Below are 20,622 nucleotides of genomic sequence, written 5' to 3' on the forward strand. Positions count from 1 at the left end.
GTGTGTCTAAGGCCCTCAAGAGTGTGAGATCCCTGGAAATGGAGTCGCAGATGGTTGTGAGCCGCTATGTGGCTGCTGGGACCCAATCCTGGGTCTTCTGCAAAAGCGACAGAGCTGATTGTGGAACCTTCTATCCAGCTCCTATACTTCTTTTATCAGAAAATATTCAAGGGAATTTTGAAAATAAAGATTAGAAGCCAGGTCATTTATACATTGTCTTATCTGGCATAAATGATACTTAGGTACTTTTCCCTCCTAAGAACCTACTTTTTAAAAAGTTTTATTTTACATTTCTTTGTTTGAGCATGTGTGTGTGTGTGGACTCATGTGTGCATGCACATTAGCCATGGTACATGTGTGGCAGTTAGAGGACAATTAACTTGCTAGAATCAGTTCTCTTTCCACCGTGTGGGCCAGGATTAGACAGTAAGAGTCTTCATATACTGAGTCACAGCTCCAATCTCAGAACCTTCCCTGTTTTCATTCACTCTTTATGAGAGAGATTGGAGATAGTTCCTAGAAATAGGGTTTCACTAAGTACTGCAGACTATACTCGAATTCTGAGTCCTCCTGCCTCAGCATTCAAATTGCTGAGATTCTTATGTGTGTGTTACTATATCCTAGTCCTGAAAGTCCTTCTTTAGACCTTGGGAATCTCTGGTATCTCCTTTATATCATTTCAAAGGATTTCTCAAAACACTAAAATTTATTTTAAATTGTGTGTGTGCATATGTGTTCGTGTGTGTGTGTGTGTGTGTGTGTGTGTAGGTATGTGCACATGAGTGTCAGAGGCCTTGGATCACTTGGAGCTCGGAACTAAACTCCAGTCCTCTATAAGAACAGGAAGTGCTCCTAACTGGGAGGACTCTCTCCAGCCCTGGAGGGTTTTTTTGTTTTGTTTTTATTTTGCTGTTAAATGCTTTTCCTCATTCATCGCATATCCTCCTTGTTGTTTTATACATGGTTGGTTAGGGCATTGCCTTCTGTTGGACTCCATGGTGATGTAAACTAAAAGAGGGCTTCTCTGAGGGTGGGCCGGTGTGTTTCTTGAGGTTTGATAACCCCAGACATCAAATAACCATTTCTGTATCTGCTCCAGCTATATTCTAACAAAGGCCTATAGTTTTCCATAAATTTAGAGCATTTAAATTTTCAAGCTCATTTTTTAAAAGGTTTATTCATCATATTGAATTGTGTTTTATCTAGTCTGTGCACCACATGTGTGTTTGATGGTCATGAAGAGGGCATCAGGAGTTACAGATAGTTGTAAGTCATTTAGGTGCTGCGAATCAAACGTTGGTCCTCTGCAATAGCAACAGTACTCTTTTTTTTTTTTATTCGATATAATTTATTTACATTTCAAATGATTTCCCCTTTTCTAGCCCCCCGACTCCCCGAAAGTCCCGTAAGCCCCCTTCTCTTCCCCTGTCCTCCCACGCACCTCTTCCCACTTCCCCGTTCTGGTTTTGCTGAATACTGTTTCACTGAGTCTTTCCAGAACCAGGGGCCACTCCTCCTTTCTTCTTGTACCTCATTTGATGTGTGGATTATGTTTTGGGTATTCCAGTTTTCTAGGTTAATATCCACTTATTAGTGAGTGCATACCATGATTCACCTTTTGAGTCTGGGTTACCTCACTTAGTATGATATTCTCTAGCTCCATCCATTTGCCTAAGAATTTCATGAATTCATTGTTTCTAATGGCTGAAGCAACAGTACTCTTAACTGTTGAGCAATCTCTCCAGCCCCTCAAATCTCATTTTTAAAATAATAACATCCTCACCTATTTAATGCTATAAAAATTTATTTGAGGACAGCACAACTCAGCAGTATGCAATGAGTGGTACATGGATGTATCAGAATGGGAAATGACCATCAGAAAAATAACAGAGGACTCTGCCTTGTATATGGCACAACTTATGTCTAGTGCTCAGAATTCAGACATTTTTGGCTTTGCTGTTGCTGAATGAATAAGATCGCTATCACACTTTAAACAGGGTATGGATGGGGTGTGTCCATTTGCTGTGGTCTAGCTACTAAATAAGTTATAAGCACTTCCCTTCTGGAATTTGGAAATGTGGAGAAGCAGCTCCCCCTCAAGCACAGCCAGATGTAGCAACAGTCTACCAGATGTGGCAAGCAGAGCAAACTCTGTTGAAGTTTATTCTGGTTCAGGTTTCCTACCTCCACAGATCACAGATTGATTAGCTGAGAAATAACCTTTGTGTTTAGTTGTATCTTTTACCTGACTTGCAGTGTTTTTGATTGTTAAGCCACTATAATGTTTAGAAACAGTAGAAAGTAGATTACCCTGTCCCTTTCTGGAACTCTTTCACACTCGTATAAAGAAAAATGGGAAATAGCAACAGAATGGGAGCAATTATTTTGTTTGTTTGGTTGGTTGTTGGGTTGGTTGTTGGTTGAGTTGGGTTTTGGTTGTTGCTTATTTTGGTTTGGGGTATCCCCCTAAGTCCCTTGTGTACTGCCTTAGGCTTGAGCCTCTTTGTCTGCCAGTGCTACAATACCAGAGTAGCACAAATTGGGTGAATTAAAAGATAAAAATTTTAAAGTTAGACATTATGGCACATGCTTTGAATCCCAGCATTCAAGATTCAAAGCCAGCTGTTCAATGCCAGCCTGGTCTACAAAGCAAGTTCAGGACAGCCAGGGCTATATAAAGAAACCCTATTCCAAAAAACAAAACCAAACAAAAAACCCATAAATGTAGTCCCTCATTTCTGAAAGCTGAACGGTCAAAGTAGCACCAGAAGATTGTGCTTCTCTGCTTGACTTGAAGAGATGGCCTTCTTTCTTCGTCCCCACTTTTCTCTATGCACGTACACCCCTGATAATTCTTCCTCTTCTTGCAAGATGGCTCTCATGACCCCTTTGAACTATTCAAAAATGGATTCTTTTATAGTTCCTCGAAGAACCAAGGTTGGCTGTGATTTCTTCCTCTCTGAGTCTGTCCTGTCTCTGTGTGACAGTTAATCCAGTTACTGGATTCCAAAGATGTACTCAGACTGGGCCAAGGAAGTCTTTCCCCTGCTGATTTTAAATGCTCCATAGTGATCCAGGAAGCACACCCAGGCCAAGGGCACCTTTAATTCCCAGTACTGGGAGGCAGAGGCAGGTGGATTCCTGTGAGTTCCAGATCAAACAGAATTAAATAATGAGACCCTATCCTAAAAATAAATGACAAATGAGAAAATATGTCAAGTTCCAGGTAAGCTGCTTGAGGCCACATGCCCCACAACTACAGCGGTTGCATTTGAGTTGGACAGAAGCTATCGTTTCTACACTGTGTTTCTGTCTACAAGGGTTTCCCTCGGTCTCAGGAGCTGGTGGTAGGTGAGGGCTTTGCTCTCTCTGTCTTCCAGCATTACATCATGTCACAGAAAGCATTACATCATCTTGAAGTGCATGTAACCAAAGTACCTTTTGCAGTTATTTTTAGTAAGCCCGACTCACTCGGGCGTCCAGCCTTGCCACCGCTACTCTGACAGACCCATCCGCGTGCTCTCACATGTGTGAGCTCTCCTCTTCCTCCTCTTTCTCTTCTTCTATTCTTACAATTAAATTAATTTTATTAAATTAATGTGTGTAATTTTTAAATCAAATAGTCATTCTCTATTTCACCCTATAACAGCTTATAACTTATTGTTCATTTAGTTTAATATTTTTGTTGTTGTGGTTTGGAGGAGGATTGCTCTTCTTCCCACCCCCCCACCCTCCCCCCCCAAAGACAGGATTTCTCTGTGTAGCCCTGGCTGTCTTGGAACTGGATGTGTAGACCAGGCTGGCCTCGAACTCATGAGATCCACTTGCTTCTACCTCCCAAGTGCTGGGATTAAAGGGTGTGATACCACTTGCCAGTTTAGTTTAGTTTTAGACAGGATATCACTGTCTGCCTGCTGGCCTGCTAGCACTGCCTAGAACTTGCTACTTATTTTAATATTTTACACAGAAGCTATTTGATGGACAGTTAAAATACAACTATAACAACCAGCAAGTTGGCTCAGCTGACAGTGGCCTAAGGCCAGATTTAATCCCCAGATCCCACAGGATAACAGACAGATTCATCTTCTGACCCCTCTACCCAGAGTGTTGTGAGAAGAGTAAGCCCATATCCATTCACACACACACACACACACACACACACACACACACACACACACACACACACACAAGTAAGTCTGCACCCATTCATACACATGCTTACACTCACATACACAAGAGTAAGCACATACCTATTCACACACACATATATATACAAACTCACATGAGAATTAGCACACACACACACTAAAATAAAATACAACAAAACAAAAGAATTTAAAAACATGGACGTAAGAGCCACGCAACAGACTGGAGCTGTGGTTCTCCCAGATGTCCAGATTTTCCTTTAATTCCACTTACACCTTACTTATATCCCCATAGTGAAACCTGTTCAGGTCACCATCAGTTAGCGCCCAGGCCCCAGCCTACTTGGGGTGAGCAGCTCCTTGAAAGTAGGCTCTGGAGAGGTTTGTAATGATGCAGCTACTCTCTGGGTGTGTTCTCATCCGGGTGGGTGCTCAGCCTTTCTTCAGACTGGCTTCAGAAATGTTTGACATCTCTTTTTTATAATGTAATAGCTCTGCTTTTTAAAATTATATTTCCTGTGTATGCCCACCCAGGCATGTACACATGTGCCCTCATGCACACATACCCATGTGACTGGGTGCACATGTATAGATCAGAGGACAACTTTTGGGGTTCCTAGGGATTGAACTCAGGTTGTCTGACTTAGCAAATTACATTTTTTGCTGAGCCATTCTTCTGGCCCTCCAATTTTTAAATGTTAGCAATTAATTCATAGTTTAAAAAAACATTCAGCAAGTTTCAGCAGAGCAAACAGCATATCTGAGGGCTCCGTGTAGCTCTTGAGTTTTTGTTTTGACTGCATCAAGGAGAAATGACCTAATCCATCCTCCTGCCTTTTTAAATGAACTGATTCTGGACTGAGGACAAGCATGGCTTCCCTCTTTAGTCATACTTGTTGAACGACTAAAGGTAAGCAAATTAAGAAAGCTGACTTACTATTATGTACCTTAATGGCACAATTAATACTTGACTCTAAATGACAAGCAATCAACATTAATTAAATGCCTGCTGTGTGCTTTATAGTGGTTGCCAAATGCTGAAAATCCTGAGTGCAAGCCAAAGTCAGGGCCTTTCTTTCCCTTTCTTTTCTTTTCGGGTATTTGAGATGCGATTTATTTTTTAATGCTATACAGTTTCTAAAGAAACTAATTTTTTTAGAGAATCATTTGTTTTATGTATATGAGTTCACTGTAGCTGACTTCAGACATACCAGAAGAGGATATCAGACCCCATTACAGATAGTTGTGAGTCATCATGTGGTTGCTGGGAATTGAACTCAGGACCTCTGGAAGTGCTCTGGACTGAAGTCAGTGCTCTTAACCGCTGAGCCATCTCTCTCTCCTGCAAGACTTCAGATGGAGCTGAGGAGACTATTTCTGTTTGACACATCCATGTCAAACTCTTGGCCTGTCTAGGTTAGGTGTCCTTTTTCAGTTGGTGAAACTTAGTCAGAGCACAGACTAGAACCAGGAGCTTTTGCTGTGGCAAAGAAAATGGTTGTGAGAGTGTTTACATCTCTTGAGTAAGAAGGAAAGGCATTAGTTGTGTTTTGTAATCCTGAAAATAAGACAAACAGACCGGAAGTTATGTACACAGCCAGGGAAAGGAGCAGCAGGCCTGAGATCTAGTGCTATCATGGTCAAAGAACAGTCTAGGGCAGATCTCAAAGACTCTTTGTCTAAGGTATTTTTAGATATGGTTTAGTAGTCCTAGAAGCTTTCTTAAAACAATACATAGATGTATAGAAGACATAGGCTACTGAGATGGCTCAGAGGCCTTTGTTGTTGAGCCTGTTGACCTAAAGTTGGTCCTCAAGGCCCACATGGTAGAAGGAGAGGACCATCCTCTGCAGGTCTGCAAGTTGTTCTCTGGCCACTATACACATGTTGTGGGGTGTGTAGACCCACACATAGAAGCTCACACATAAATAAGGAAATCTTTTTTTTAATTATTTATTATTATTATATGTGTAAGTACACTGTAGCTGTCTTTAGACACCAGAAGAGAGAGTCAGATCTCAGATCTTGTTACAGATGGTTGTGAGCCACCATGTGGTTGGTTGCTGGGATCTGAACTCAAGACCTATGGAAGAGCAGCCAGTGCTCTTAACCATTGAGCCATCTTTCCAGCCCCCGGAAATCTTTTTTTTTTTAAAGATAAAGTATTGCTATGTAGCTCTGGCTGACCTAGAACTCAGTATGTAGGCCAGGCTGACCTCAAACTCAGATCTGCTTGCCTCTGCCTCCTGAGTGTTAATAACTGGTTATAACAGTATGATCAGTGCAGATCCAAAGCATTTTTTTCTAGTAACTTAGATATGGAAGTAATTGATTTGGCAAAGTAGTGGAAGAGAAAGGTTACTCTTTAAATAGTTGTGTTTCTCTTTCTTCTAATTTGTCTTAAAGTTCTCACACAGCAGCTTTCCCCGAGGTATGAATCTTTAATTCCATACTACGTGTCTCTTTTCTTCTCTTTCTCTGCTCTGTGTGTATGCACTACTGTTGTCTGAACCTAGAACCTCATATGTGCTAGGCAAGTGCCCTACCACCGAGCAATAGCTCTCTACCCCTGACCTTATTATTTATGGACAAAGGGTATATATAATCCAGAAGAAATGATAGGCTTGATTTTTAAATTCCTGATCCATTCATCTTAAAGTTGGGAGCTTTAGTGAGAAACACTGTAGCCCTTCCTACCTGATTCTTCCCATGTAAAATAAGAATGACAATGTCATCCGAAGCAGCAGTATTTTCCTTCTTGGTATTACTCTGAGAATACTTGCAAACTCAGTGATTTCTTCCTTATTTAAAAAGTTTCTCCCACCTAGCAATGGGCACATATCTTTAATCCACAGAGTTTGAGGCCAGCTTGGTCTACAGTTCTAGGCACCCAAAGCTACACAGAGAAACCCTGTCTTGAAAAATAAAAAAGCAAGTAGTTTCGTCCCCTTTTGAACACTCCTTTTAAAAAGGCAGGATGGGCAGGCAGTGATGCCACCTGCCCCTTATCCCAGTATTTGGGAGACAGAGGCAGAGGATCTCTTGTGAGTTTGAGGCCAGCGTGGCTTACACAGAGAAACAATGTCATCGAGGATGGAGACATTGTCCTTTGTATCCTCATAAAAGAATGACCTAGTGGTTCTCACATGAAGACTGCTAGAGTTGTGAGTCATCTAAAGGATTCCCTTTTTGCTGGACTTTTTCTCGAATAGAAGGGGACCATGCATTTTCACTCTCAAGTCAAGTCAGCCATCCCACAGGCAGGCTAGAAATAGCCATAAGGTGTATTTGTCAGCCCACATATATGTGTAGACAATATCACTTCCTTTCTTCTATATTTAACTTTATTCTCTGTGTGTGCGCATGTGCACTAAGGACAGAGGACAGCCTGCAGAAATGGTTTCTCTCCTTCTACCGTGCGGGTCCCAGGGATGGCGCTCTGCACATCTGTGTTGGGAGCTGCCTCTGACCGCTGAGCCGTCTCATCGGCTCTCTTACTTTTCCTAGACGTACATTTGCTCTCAGTGAGTTAGGCTTAGGCATCTGCTTTTTTTTCCTTCCTTGTAACTGGAAAAACAGCTGTTCTCAGTTGGCCACACATAACATAGTTGGTTGCAGCCACATGTGAAGTACAGATGAAGGAAGAGCTCAGTATAATTGTCTTTGTATGACGAAGCATTGCTACCCATGGAGTGCTGGAGCTCTGCTGAGGGCGCTGGTATCCCCGTCTGGCTTCTCTCATCTCTGAAGTGGTTACATGTTCCCCTAGAGACAGCCAGTGCTCCCTCCGCCTTGTCAGTATCCTTGATTGTGTTTCTCTGTCTCCTAACCCTAACCCTAACCCTAACCCTAACCCTGTGACTTGAAACTTAAAGCCTCCAACTGTCAGTTCAGGCCTTTTGGAAATGTCTTCTGCCCTTCATATTTATAAACTTTTTTGTTGTTGTTTTCTTTTCTTCTCTTTTTCAAGACAGGGTTTCTGTGTTTAGCCTTGGCTGTTCTGGAACTCTCTGGAGACCCGTATTTGTAAACTCCTAATCCTACCAGTGGGGTCAAGACTGAAGTAGGCTCATTTTCTCGGCTGCTGTTTACCAAGCAGTATCCTTGCAGGTTACAGCTGTAGCTTTCTTCTTCAGGCTTTGTTCCAGAGAGTGTGACAAGGGGCTTTACTTGAATTCATTTACTTACTGAGTGTCTTAGAGAAGGCATTATTGCAAAGTTATTTGGGCAGATCATGAATAAATACACACTTTTATTTTCCTTAACACTGCCGGGGGAGCTTAACCCGGCCTTGAATATACTAAGCAAGTGCTATACTACTGAGCTGTACTCGCAGCCAGTACTTTCTTGACTTATAGGAGGGGTGATCAAAAGCGTATTTACCTACATGAGCACATACTAAACTTAGAAGTGGGTTCTGGATCAGTATCTCAAGACATGTGGGGACTCTCAGGTCCATAAAAACATAATTATTAAGAGGAATGTGAATAGATTTCTGGAATTTGGTAAAATTTTCATAGAATTGACATTTTAAAGCATGAAGGATAGGTGAGAGTTTAACTGCTTTTGTTTCTTTGCTCTTACTACGGTAAAAATGCTGTAAAACAAACATCCAAAATTACCATCAGGAACATAGAGACAAACATCTGGATTGATCCATATGGTGGACAATAGAACCCACAAGTGGAGTCCTCCCACCCTCTATTCTACAGTCTTATGTATTCATGTTTCAGTTTGGTCATCAAATATTTATTGGAAACATTCTGCAAGGCAATGTTCTAGAGACTGGGGATTCAGCAGAGACAAGAGGAACAGCAGACATGAATAACATAATGTCTAGTTGTGCAGTGAAAAACAGTAGAACATACTAAGGGGTATAGGAACAGCATTAGTATGACTTGGGGAGTCAATAGATGGCAGATCTTGATTAGATGTTCTGAAGAGGCTTCATTGAAACAGTTACAATTTAGCAAAACCCTCAGAGAGTGGGAAATACAGGCAAGACTCAGTCTTGGGGAGCCAGCAGGAGGTCTTGAAGCAGGAGTGGCCCCTGTGCATTTTGACACACTTGAAAGCTAATGGGTTGGGGCAGAGCAAGAGTGTCACAGGGGATACACAGTGGGAGATGAGGGCCAAGGTAGATGGAACAAAGGAGGATGGGTATCCAACAGAGGGAACTTGCTGAATAATGAGGAGTCAGTAGAACATGATGAGCAGAGGAGTACGTGTGACTTAAAAGGACTGCTCTGGCTACTTAGTTGAAGGTATGTAGTAGGAGCACTCAGGAAAGAAATGGGGAGAACTACTGTGTCTCATGAGACATGTGAGGAGTGGTGGTAGCTTGAAGCTAGGCCCTAAAGTTAGATCAGAGATACAGGTAGGAAATAAAACCATTGGGATTTCTTGAGTAGTCAAGAAAGAATGGCCGTGGCCAGGTGTGGCACTGTATGCCTGGAATCCCTGCTGTGTGGCTGAGGTAAAATGGATTCCTGGTCAGGCCAGACTGTAGAGCAAAGGCCTGTGCTGGGAGGGAAGCAGGGGAGACAGAGGGGGAGAAAAGGAAAAGAAAGAGGGGAGGGGAAAGGAAAGAAAGAAGGAAAGGGAGAAGAGGAAGTGAATTGCTGAAAAGACAAACATGGAGGAGACATGCTGTGTTGAATCGTTGGCAAGTAGGATCAGGTTGAAACTGAATGAGCCTGTGATTCTTTAACAACATCACATGATGTCATGTTAAAGTTCCCTAAGACCAAGAAGGTAATTTTCGTTGTTTTCCCCCCTGTATCACTGGAATCATCTGATACTTCAACTTCTGAAGTGTTATATTGCTCTGTTAGGTATTTGCTCATAATTAGGCTTTGCAGGTTCGTCGTACCTGTCTGGCCCTGTCTTACTCTACTGGGTATGTCAGCATCTAAATCTGAAAAAGCCAAGTTCTTTTTCTCTTCATGAAGGCCTGTGCTCTTGCTTGGAAATGCAAATTTTCTTTTTTGCTGCCTTAATTTTTTTTTTGGTTTGTTTTGCTGTTGTTTGGAGCAAAGTCTCACCATAAATCCCATGACCTCAAGCTCAGAAGCTTCCTGCATCGGCCTTCTGAGAGCCCTGTAACAGGCCTGCCCCTGCCTTCGGCCTGCATCCTACCTTCTGTCATCCTCCTCCCGGTCCCCATCTTGGCTCCTCAACTGCTTTAATGCTTTGCATTCCTAATCTCAGTGCTAATTGAGTTGTTTTTCCTTCCTCTTCTCAAAGGACTGTCACTAGGAGAGTGAGTAGAGAAGAGGACAGAAATTGGGACTTTAATGTTTACCCTTTGTCCTCTCTGTGAGAACATTTGGCCCAATTTGGAGGGAAAAGCAAAAACCAATTTGGTTTCCACCACCACGGCCCTCCTTCCCTCTCCCTTCCTCTCTCCCTCCCTCCCTGCCTCTCTCTCCCTCTCTCTCTCTCTCTTCCTCTTCCCCACCTCTTTCTCTCTTTCTGATCTAGGGATTGAATTAGGCAAATGTGCTGTGCTCTACCAGTTAGCTACATCACTAGCCACCTATATTTTATTTTGAGACGGAGTCTCACTAAGTTGTTCAGACTGGCCTTGAACTTGTAATTATCCTGCCTTAGCCATTCTAGTGGCTGGGATGTTTGCTACCACACCCAGCCTAGTTTGGTTGGTTGGTTGTTATAGACAAGGTCTTCATTAGTTCTAGCTGACCTGGAACTCACAGTGTAGCTGAAAGTGGCCTCAAACTTGTATCAATCCTCATGCCAAAACCTCCCAAGTACCAGGACTATAGGCATGAGCCCCGCTATACCTATACTACTAGAGCATTTTAGAAAGGCCTTTGGATTCTGAGCAGGGTGCTTTGTGTGAGTCACTTGGATCCCAGTGTGCCCTAAGGCGGTGGTATGGATTCTTATAGAATCCCATACTTGTACTTTGTTTTCTGGAATCTATAGCAGAATACATAAGAGGATTTACAGCCCCTTCCACCTCTAGCATCCCTTTTTCATGGAAGACAGCCACATTGGAACCTCAACTTTGACTTTACTATTTATCTGTGCATGTGTGTTTGTGTGTGTTCACACCTGCCACTGTGCATGTGTAGCAGTCAGGGAACCTCAGGTGTCAGGTTCACCTTCCACCTGTTTGAGACAGGGCCGTGTGTGTGTGTGTGTGTGTGTGTGTGTGTGTGTGTGTGTGTTTGCCCTTTGTCTATCCGCATTCTATGGGCTCCAGAGGTCTGTGCTCAGGGCTTCCTGCATGTATAGCAAGTGCTTGTCACACGAAGCCCCCTCCTAGCCTCAGCTTTGACCCTTTAAAAAGCAGATTGATTTATTTTTGTGTGAGTGTTTTTGCTGTGGTGCCCACAGAGCCAGAAGGCAACCTTGAATTCTTTGGAGCTGGGGTGGCTGTGAGCCAACCACGTGGTGCTGGGAACTGAACCCAGGTCCTCTGGAAGAGTGGCAAGGGCTCTTAACAGCTGAGCCATCTCTGTGGTCTCCATCTTTGACTTTTGAGTAAAATCTACAAATCAGTGCTGTCATGTTTGGCAAAGCCAACTAAAGCAGATAACCCCAAGAAAAGACTGTTACAACTGAACTGTGAACAAACAACAACAGCTTAGGAAGATAGGTCGTTTTTCCTGAGTATGTGTTAGTTTATTTCTTGATAGTCATTATTAGTGATTAGGTCACGACTCCACTCAACAAATCATTTACATTAACTGTATAGTCATTCAAGTCATTTGAAACCTGAAATGCCAAGCAGGGCATCTTTAGCTTTCCTCCTTGTAACCCTGTTTCACCTTCCCTGGGTACATAGCCATATAAAATAGGTATACAAATCAAACAATTGCTGATACAATTAAAAACTTGTTTTAAAACAATTATTTAGTATCCATATAATTTTAATCCGTATGAAATTAAAGCAAATCTGCATCCTAATGAGGTAGAGATGTGCTCGTTCATATACTTAATATACTGCTGGGAGTTGGTCTGGGGCCTTGGGTCACTATTGAGCTACATCCCCAGCTTGCTTGTTTATTTTTACGTGAGGAACTAATTCAGTCGTGGCTGAGTTTTCAATATTGCAGACATAGAGAATCTCTGACATCGTCCAGAGTTGATAGATACTTTGATTGTATAATCATCAATGCAACTCATGCTGCTTCACATAGATATCTGGTATAAAGTGGTAGGTTATATTTAGGGCTGTTTGAAAAATTGTGGGGCATTCTGACCTAATCCCAAGCAAAACTCATTTAATAATTTTTTTTTTTTTAATGAAACGCACGTTAGCAACTCAAACAGCAGGTTTTGGAATCAAACGTTTTAGCACACTGCAGTCCCAAGATATGTTGATGCTGCTTTGTTACTTTTGTGCTGGGAAAGTCTCTGGATGCATAGAGAGCCATCCATTGCTGTAGGAACACAGCCATGATCACCCTAACAAATGGCAGAAATGCTTCCTGTACCTGTTTTATCATCAGAACCTTTTTCAGATTCACTGGATCTGGATAGGAAGGATGAAAAACCCGCCACAGTTAGATTACACAGAAGATTGTCGCTAGCTTTAATCCAGTTTATTTACTAGTGACCACCTGTGCTGGCTGGTTTTGTGTGTCACTTTGACACATGCTGGAGTTATCACAGAGAAAGGAGCTTCAGTTGAGGAAATGCCTCTGGGAAATCTAACTGTAAGGCATTTTCTCAATTAGTGATCAAGGGGGGAGGGCCCATTGTGGGTGGTCTCATCCCTGGACTGGTAGTCTTGGGTTCTATAAGAGAGCAGGCTAAGCAAGCCAGTAAGAAACATCCCTCCATGGCCTCTGCATCAGCTCCTGCTTCCTGACCTGCTTGAGTTCCAGTCCTGGCTTCCTTTAATGATGAACAGCAATGTGGAAATGTAAGCTGAATAGCCCCTTTCCTCCCCAACTTGCTTCTTGGTCAAGTTGTTTGTGCAGGAATAGAAGCCCTGACTAAGACAAATTGGTACCAGTGTTGTGGGGTATTCCTGTGACAATCTGACTATGTTTGGGGAAGGATTGGGGAAGGACTTTGAAACTTTGGACTAGAAGATTCATTCAGTGTTAGGAGTTCTGTGGGATGTTGTATAGGAGCTTGGAAGACCATGTTGAGAACAGTTCAGAAGATGGAGGCCTGGCTTGTGAAATTTCATAGGGAAGATTAAAGACTCTTATCGGTGCCATTGCTATTTTGATTGTGAAGATTCTGTGGTTTTCGTTAGCTGGGGCTGAAGAATCAGCTGAGATTAACAAGATACCAGAACTACTAAAGCGAAAACTTTGCATTACTGGGACTATTGATGCTGGTTAGCTGGAGCTAAGAAATTAGCAGTGATTAAGAAGAGACCAGGATCATTGAGGTGGAATCTTCTGGGAAGTGTTTTCTGAGAGCACAGAGGCTGCTGTGTTCCAGAGAGAGCCTGTACCTCATGCTGCAGCAGGACTTGGTAATGTGTAACAATCACCCAGGTGGTACTAGTTTTGAAGGCATGAAGGGGTCATGACGAGCAGCTGAGGCTTGGCACTGTGAGAGGCCATAGATGACCATTGGTGAAGGTGCAATTGATGACCCACCATGTCAGCCTACTTAATCCAGGAGGCCAAATATGGAAAAAATTCTAGAAAGAGATTAGTTGGGGGAAAGCATATTGCTGTAGTCATTACCAGAATATTTAACCCAAATCTAGCCCAAGTTCACTAATGACAATATTGTTACTCGGTTAACACACTCCAGGCCCCTGGTACTTATTGTGTGCCACAGCATATGATTGTTAGAGTTGGGAGGCCCTAGGATTGAACTCTGGTTGTCAGGCTGGCAACAGTGCTTTTATGCATTGAGTCAAGCCATCTCACTGGTCCTCCAGTCCTCCTAAGACTCTTAGTACTTGCTGTTATGACTGTGATCCAGATCTCCTTTATCTTCAGTTCTCCTGCTGTCCAAGGGCAAAAGAAGGATTCTCTGTATTATCCTGTTTTCTTCCCTCTAGTGTCATCTTAGTATAAATTGAGAGTTAAACAGATTAAAGGTGTCTTGTGTATTTAAATCATCACATGTTCCTGGTTTTGCAAGCTCCTGACTTAGCAGCCTGACTAATCCCAAGTATTCAATCTCATTTTGCTCTATTGCTTTTTTCTGATACAACATTTGGATTTAAACTTGGAAACCGCAGGGCGGTGGTGGCGCATGCCTGTAATCCCAGCACTCTGGGAGGCAGAGACAGGTGGATTTCTGAGTTCGAGGCCAGCCTGGTCTACAGAGTGAGTTCCAGGACAGCCAGAGCTACACAGAAAAACCCTGTCTTGGAAAAACAAAACAAAACAAACAAACAAAAAAAACTTGGAAACCAAAAATGTGATGTTTTAAGTAGCTTTTGATCATTGACAATGGAATTGTTGTGAGTGGGTGTGGGCATTGCTTACAGGCTAAATAAAGGTAAGAGACATATGCTAACCAGTGTTCTGTCCCTCTTTCCCCAGCAACATATCTAGCGCTTTCTGCATTCTACTCTCATAGTCAATCAAAATCTAAGCCCTGTTCAGAGTTGTTTACATTTCATGATTGGAACCTGTTATCACTCGATTTTGTTTGCTTCTGTCTTCCTAGGTGGCATTGGCAGGGTGGTCAATGGAGCCTTCATGGTGCTGAAAGGGCATCGGTCCATCGTCAACCAGGTTCGGTTTAACCCCCACACCTACATGATCTGCTCTTCTGGTGTAGAAAAGATTATCAAGGTGAGGCACTTTGCTCTTCTGTCCTTTTAGGGAAATGTTTGTAGTTTATAACTGGAAGAAACTAGAACAATGTGTGTAGGAATTTAAATCTAAATATTTTGACAGTTTATCAAAGTTCTCCTTGAGCCCCAGGAATAATGCCTGCAAACCTGACGCTCAGAGCTGAGGTTAAGAGAATCACTAGCCCAAAGCTAGCTGTGCTGCAGAGCTTCAAAGGGAATTAAAATATTAGAAGTTGATATTATAAAAGTACGTGGAGCATGGGGTACGTATGTTTAATCCCAGCTCTCAGGAGGCAGAGGTAAGCAGATCTCCATGAGTTTAAGCTAGTATAGTCTACACAGTGAATCCAGGCCGGGCAGAGCTACACACTATGACTCTGGTTTTTGTTTGTTTTTAAGTGATTTTTAAAATTACTTTCTTTCAGAATCATTTTAACATGTTCATTAGTAAATCAGGGTACTTATAAAAACTTTTATATGGGTTCATTTTTATCAGAAATATACATTTGTTTGGGTATGGTGGCATATACCTGTAAAGAAGTATAAACACTTGAGAGGTGGAGACAGGAGCTTCAAAAGTTCAGGGTTATACTTGACTACATAGGAAGTTTAAAGTCAGCCTGGATTAGAGATCCTGTTCCAAAAAAAGAAAAAAATTAAAATTAAAAATATATGTGTGTACTTGTATATATGTGTACATAATTATGCATGTATACATAATTCCATAGAAAGATAGGTAGCTTTTATTTATTATGTTAAGGATCCCAAGCTAATCAGTATGTATGCATTGATACATTTCTGTATTATATACATTCCATGAATATCCCTTCATGTGCTTTTCAGTAATTGCTAATTGAGCATGCTTATTTTTACGGAGGACCTATATAGATCTCAGTTTAGGTTTGATGGCCTTAAACCAGATTTTGTGACTCCTGGCCCAGCATCCTCTGACTTCTCTTTGGCTTTGAGCTATACCTCCAGATCCACTTTCAAAACTAGTCACCAGTCTTTGAAACCAGAAGTGTATTTTGGACACTACTTTATGGGCTGTATTCCAGTAGCTTCTTATCTTGACTAGTAAGTTCTGTTCTCCACATTCATGTGATTAGGAGAACCACTGTCTCTTCTGTTACCTAGTGTGTCCTATGTCTAAATTGCTGTTCTGGTTTAACAGGTTTAACTAAGTAGTTGTCAGATTCATGACTGAATTGGCTCAAAATCCATTTTAAAAAACAAACCTGCATGTGGTTTTGATTGAGGTGACTTAGAGATGAATGCCAACCATGCCATCTGCACACACTCACCCTGGCTGAGGAGTGTTTGTGTGGCTAACACGGAGAGCCAGCCTGGCTTGTTTCCATAGATGTGCAACCTGTTGTCATTCACCAGTCTAGGCGCTAGCTGTCCTTTTCCATATCCTTGCTCTTCCTTCCTCCCTCCCTCCCTCCCTCCCTCATTCCTACCTCACCCACTAGGGATTATATCAGGGCCTTGTATGTGCAAGGCAAGTGCTTTACTACTGAGCTCTTCCTGACCCCATAAAAGGATAGATTCTTTAGGACCTGTGATAACCTGACTTTTAAGTAAGGAGAGATTATGCTTCCTACAATAGTTAAAAATCCTCAATCTTTTTGGTAAAGGTTTTATTTATTTTATGTATATAAGTACACTGACTGGCTGTCTTCAGACACACCAGCAGAGGGCATCCAGATCCCATTGCAGGGGGTTGCGAGCCACCATGTGGGTGCTGGGAATTGAACTCAGGACCTCTGGAAAAGCAGTCAGTGTTCTTCACCACTGAGCCATCTCTTCAGCTCTTCCTCAATATTATTTTTTAATGATGATAAAACCTGAGAGAATTTTCAGAGGAAAAGTAGAAGTATATTTGTGATAATTTAGTATTTTTCCTCCTTATTTTGTTGAGAATTTCATACATGCATCCACTCCCTTACAATTCATGCCCTGTTTCCCCCTACCACTATCCCCTCCCAACTTAATGTGCTTTGTAATTTTTTAGCCCATTTACTCCACTTAGTGCTTTTGTGTGTGTATGGGGGTGGGGACTGGGGAGTAAGGGGTATGTGTAGCTTACCGTGTTCCTCCAGTTGTCACCAGTTGCTTCTAGCTCTCAGCTAGGGATGGGATTTGGTGAGCATCTTCCCATTCATGCTAGAGTCTGGTGTGGCTTAAGTGTGCCCTGCTGTGTCCAGGAAGCACTTCTGCTGTGGTCATCCATCACCTCCCCCTCTCACAGGTTCCTTCCTCATCTTCACAGTGATCTCTGAGCTTTAGGAAGGAGAGGACTATAGGTAAATCATTTGGGACAGAGTACTCTGCAGTCTCTTATATTTGCAGACAATGAAATTTAAATTACAAATTGCTGTCCTGTGGTTAATGTATGGGAAGCCAGGAGGGAGCCTTATCCCACCCCCTTCACCTTGCTGGTGAAGGAAGCGGACAGCGTCCATCGGACCATCCCAGTGGTCCTTCACTAGGATAGTCATTGAAATCGCCCTGTCCCTCACATTGCTCCCCCTCTCCTTTGGCCTGTGAGGAGAGGTTGGCACTGTAAAACGAGCCCTTTCTAGGCCTGCTGACACCATTCTCTTTAGAGCTCTCTCCTAGGGCATCTCCTTTAGAAGAGAAATTCCTGTTTGACATCCACTTGGATGCTTCTGTGCCAAGTCTCCTCAGATATTGTTTAGTCAACTGGTCTTAACTCTGAAGGTCATAGGTTGGAAACTGGCCAAGTTCTCAAGAAAGAGAAGAAAATGTTTTCTCTATGAGGTTATCCAGACTGAGCAGTGGAACTCACTGCTCCCAGGTTCCCATAGGAACAGAGAGGCCATTTCAAACTGTGATTGTGTACTGCGAGTCGAGCACAAAGGGTCCTCTGGGTTCTCAGCATTGCTTTCTCACATTTCCTCACCTGCCTCTGGCTAGACAGAGTATAGTTGGGTTTGGTGGTCTGCCCTTAAGAGGCTGAGACAGGAGGATAACACATTCCTAGGTCAGCCTGAGCTACACAGCTACTCTGTCCCAGGTCAGCCTGGGCTTCATAGCCAGACTCTGTTTCAGAAAAAAGAAGAAATGCAGGAAAGGCAAATGGGAAGGACCAGGTTGAAACTAAGTGCTGGGCCCAACTTTTGTTGGAATGTAGGACCACCTTTGCCTAACTAAGCCTACATCATCCTGAAAGACCCCTGTTAAGCCCCTGTTAACCCTGTGTTAAACCAGAACAGCAGTGTGCATATGTCTCCTGTTTGTGAGAGCTTGCCACCTTTGCCTGGGGTTTACCTGGGCCTGACAACTGCTGTTTAATGAAATGTCACTTCGCTGCTTGCTGCTTCTACAGGGTCAGGTCAGCAGCTCCAGGAGCATCTTCTCCCATGGGATCTGATTTCCTCTGTCCACTCTCCCTTCTCATCCTTTACTGCCTCTTCTCAGGTTGGAACAGAGGCCCCTTTGAGAGAGCCAGCCTCTTCACACCCAGAACAGGTCCTCCATTTCTCTGAATGCCCACACGTAACAAAAGAAAGGTTTTGTTTATAGCTAAAACTTAAGAAGATGGGGCAAATTCTATTTTTTTTTTCCTCCAAAGCTTTATATATCCTGTGAGCTTGCTGTTCGTGGCATAAGTCCCCCTAGGAATTGATGACCCAGGAGGAGAGAGAAGAAATAAAGATGAAAGGGTTCCCAAGACATGGAGACATGTTTGCTTGCTTGTTTTTCAAGACAGGGTTTTTTTCAGTAGCCATGGCTGTACAGGAACTCATTCTGTAGACCAGGTTAGCCTCAAACTAGCTCTGCCTCCCAAGTGCTAGAATTAAAGATATTTGCCCAGCTAACAAAACACTTTAAAAAGGAGGGGTTTTCTCATTTGGGATAATCTCAATAGAGGTTACTATCAGAGCTTGACTTTGAACTGTAGCCTTCAAGAGAATGGTCACTCCCACTTGGAGCTCCTCCCACTTCTATTCTCAAGGTTCCTTTATGAATCCTGCATTCACTTAGCCTTAAGTCTTTAAATTTAAATTTTTAACATTATTCTATGTGTAGGAGCATTTTGCAGGCACATGCCTGTGTGCCACATGCATGCCTGGTGCCGGCAGAGGTCAGAAGACATTGAATTCCCTGGAACTGGAGTTAGACCATTTTGAGAGCTGTCTTATGGGTAGTAAGAATCAAACCTGGGTCCTCTGGAAGAGCAGCAAGTGCTGTTAACCAATGAGACATCTCTCCAGGCCCCCAGCATTGCTGTGCTTTTAAATTGTTGACTTAGATATAAAAAAAAATGAACAGTTTTATAATTGTTTGAAGTAGTTCTGGACCAGGATAATGGAGAGTCAGTAATTCTGATGGCCAGCTAAAGCATTTTGGTCTTAAAGCTTTCTGGCTGTCAGGTTCAGCCACCAATTAAAGAGGAAGCAGCATGCCTATCAATGCTTGGTTATAGCCTAAGTCGCGTCATCACTCTCATAACTGTGGTTGAGAACTGGAATCTTTCCAGGATGAAGGGATTTGCTCAGGACTGTGGGACATGGTGGGACATGGCCTTCTGCTGCTCTGTACTGATCTCAAACAAACACTGACTTCTAGGGGGAAGTTTTGTTTTGCCCTGAGTCTTGGAGCTACATTAGAGTCCATCTAACTCACTGTTTGGATAGAGGATCCAAGCCTCACCCAGGGTTACCAGCTAACTAGGAGCCCACACTCCCAAGTCTCCTGCCTCCTGATCCAGTCTTATTCTGTTGTCCCAATCTTCAGGAATATACAGTTCAGCTTGACCTATTTTGGCACCTTCCAGAGCCAAAATAAAACTAACTTTAAACTTGTGATTTTTCATTCCTGAAGAGAAAATGTAAGGGCTTTGAGATTAGAACTTTCTTTTCGGGAGGCAGAGGCAGGAGGATTTCCGAGTTCAAGGACAGCCTGGTCTACAGAGTGAGTTCCAGGACAGCCAGGGCTACACAGAGAAACCCTGTCTTGAAAAAACCAAAAACAAAACAAAAAAAAAAAAAAGGAATGAGACTTGAAGAAGCATCCTAAGGTGGTTACTTTTTGAGCCCTTCAGCTCCCTTCCAAAGACACCAAGCTCTGATATCCTCAGAGTCTGTTTGCAGAGATGGTTGGTTGTAACTTGAGCCTTGTGCTGCCTAAGTGTTTTCCACACTTGTGATTGGCTGTCACAAAGAATTTAACCGTCCCTCAAACCAAACCTTTGCTTTCTGCTACTTGTTCTCCCCTTATTCTATGTTGGCATTTAGCTGACACACCTCACCTCTACTGACCCCCTTGAGTGCATGTGACTTAATAAGTCATAGACTCTTAAATGGGGCTTCCGTGTCAACCCTGTCCTGGCTGTAGGAAGGAAACAAATGGAAAGAATACATCTGGGTTGCTGATGTTGAGAAGTAGCTAGCCCTAGGTGTCATCAGCCTCCTGTGACCTGGAAATCTTCTCAGAGACTACCTCTCAGGGATAGTCAAGAAAGGTGTAGCAGAGGTGGCAGGCCTCGGACATTCCCTAGGAAGTGAATTCACTCTTAGTAAGCTTTGGAGAACATGACTGGGTGAGGATAGGATACCGTCATCTGAGTTTAGATGCCATCTAAAGATAGGCACCAGCCTGTCAGGCAAGAAAATGGCTGGAATTCAATTGAGGTGCCATGGCTATGGGCTGGCATTAACTGAATTGCTCGGTGCTGTCCCTGTGGTGGACCTGTCT

At 42.9% G+C, this 20,622-nt stretch overlaps 1 protein-coding gene across 3 annotated transcripts in view; it reads left to right on the forward strand.

Annotated features, from left to right (window-relative positions):
• Dcaf5 (DDB1 and CUL4 associated factor 5) overlaps nt 1–20,622 on the forward strand; it is a 95,467-nt gene that overhangs the window by 68,526 nt on the left and 6,319 nt on the right. For all 3 annotated transcript variants that reach the window (XM_052185561.1, XM_052185560.1, XM_052185562.1), the window contains exon 8: nt 14,766–14,893. In XM_052185561.1, coding sequence (XP_052041521.1) covers nt 14,766–14,893 — 128 coding nt within the window. The remainder of the gene's footprint in view (nt 1–14,765; nt 14,894–20,622) is intronic.

Source organism: Apodemus sylvaticus, chromosome 6 (assembly GCF_947179515.1).
Source record: "Apodemus sylvaticus chromosome 6, mApoSyl1.1, whole genome shotgun sequence".
Classification (NCBI taxonomy): Eukaryota; Metazoa; Chordata; class Mammalia; order Rodentia; family Muridae; genus Apodemus; species Apodemus sylvaticus.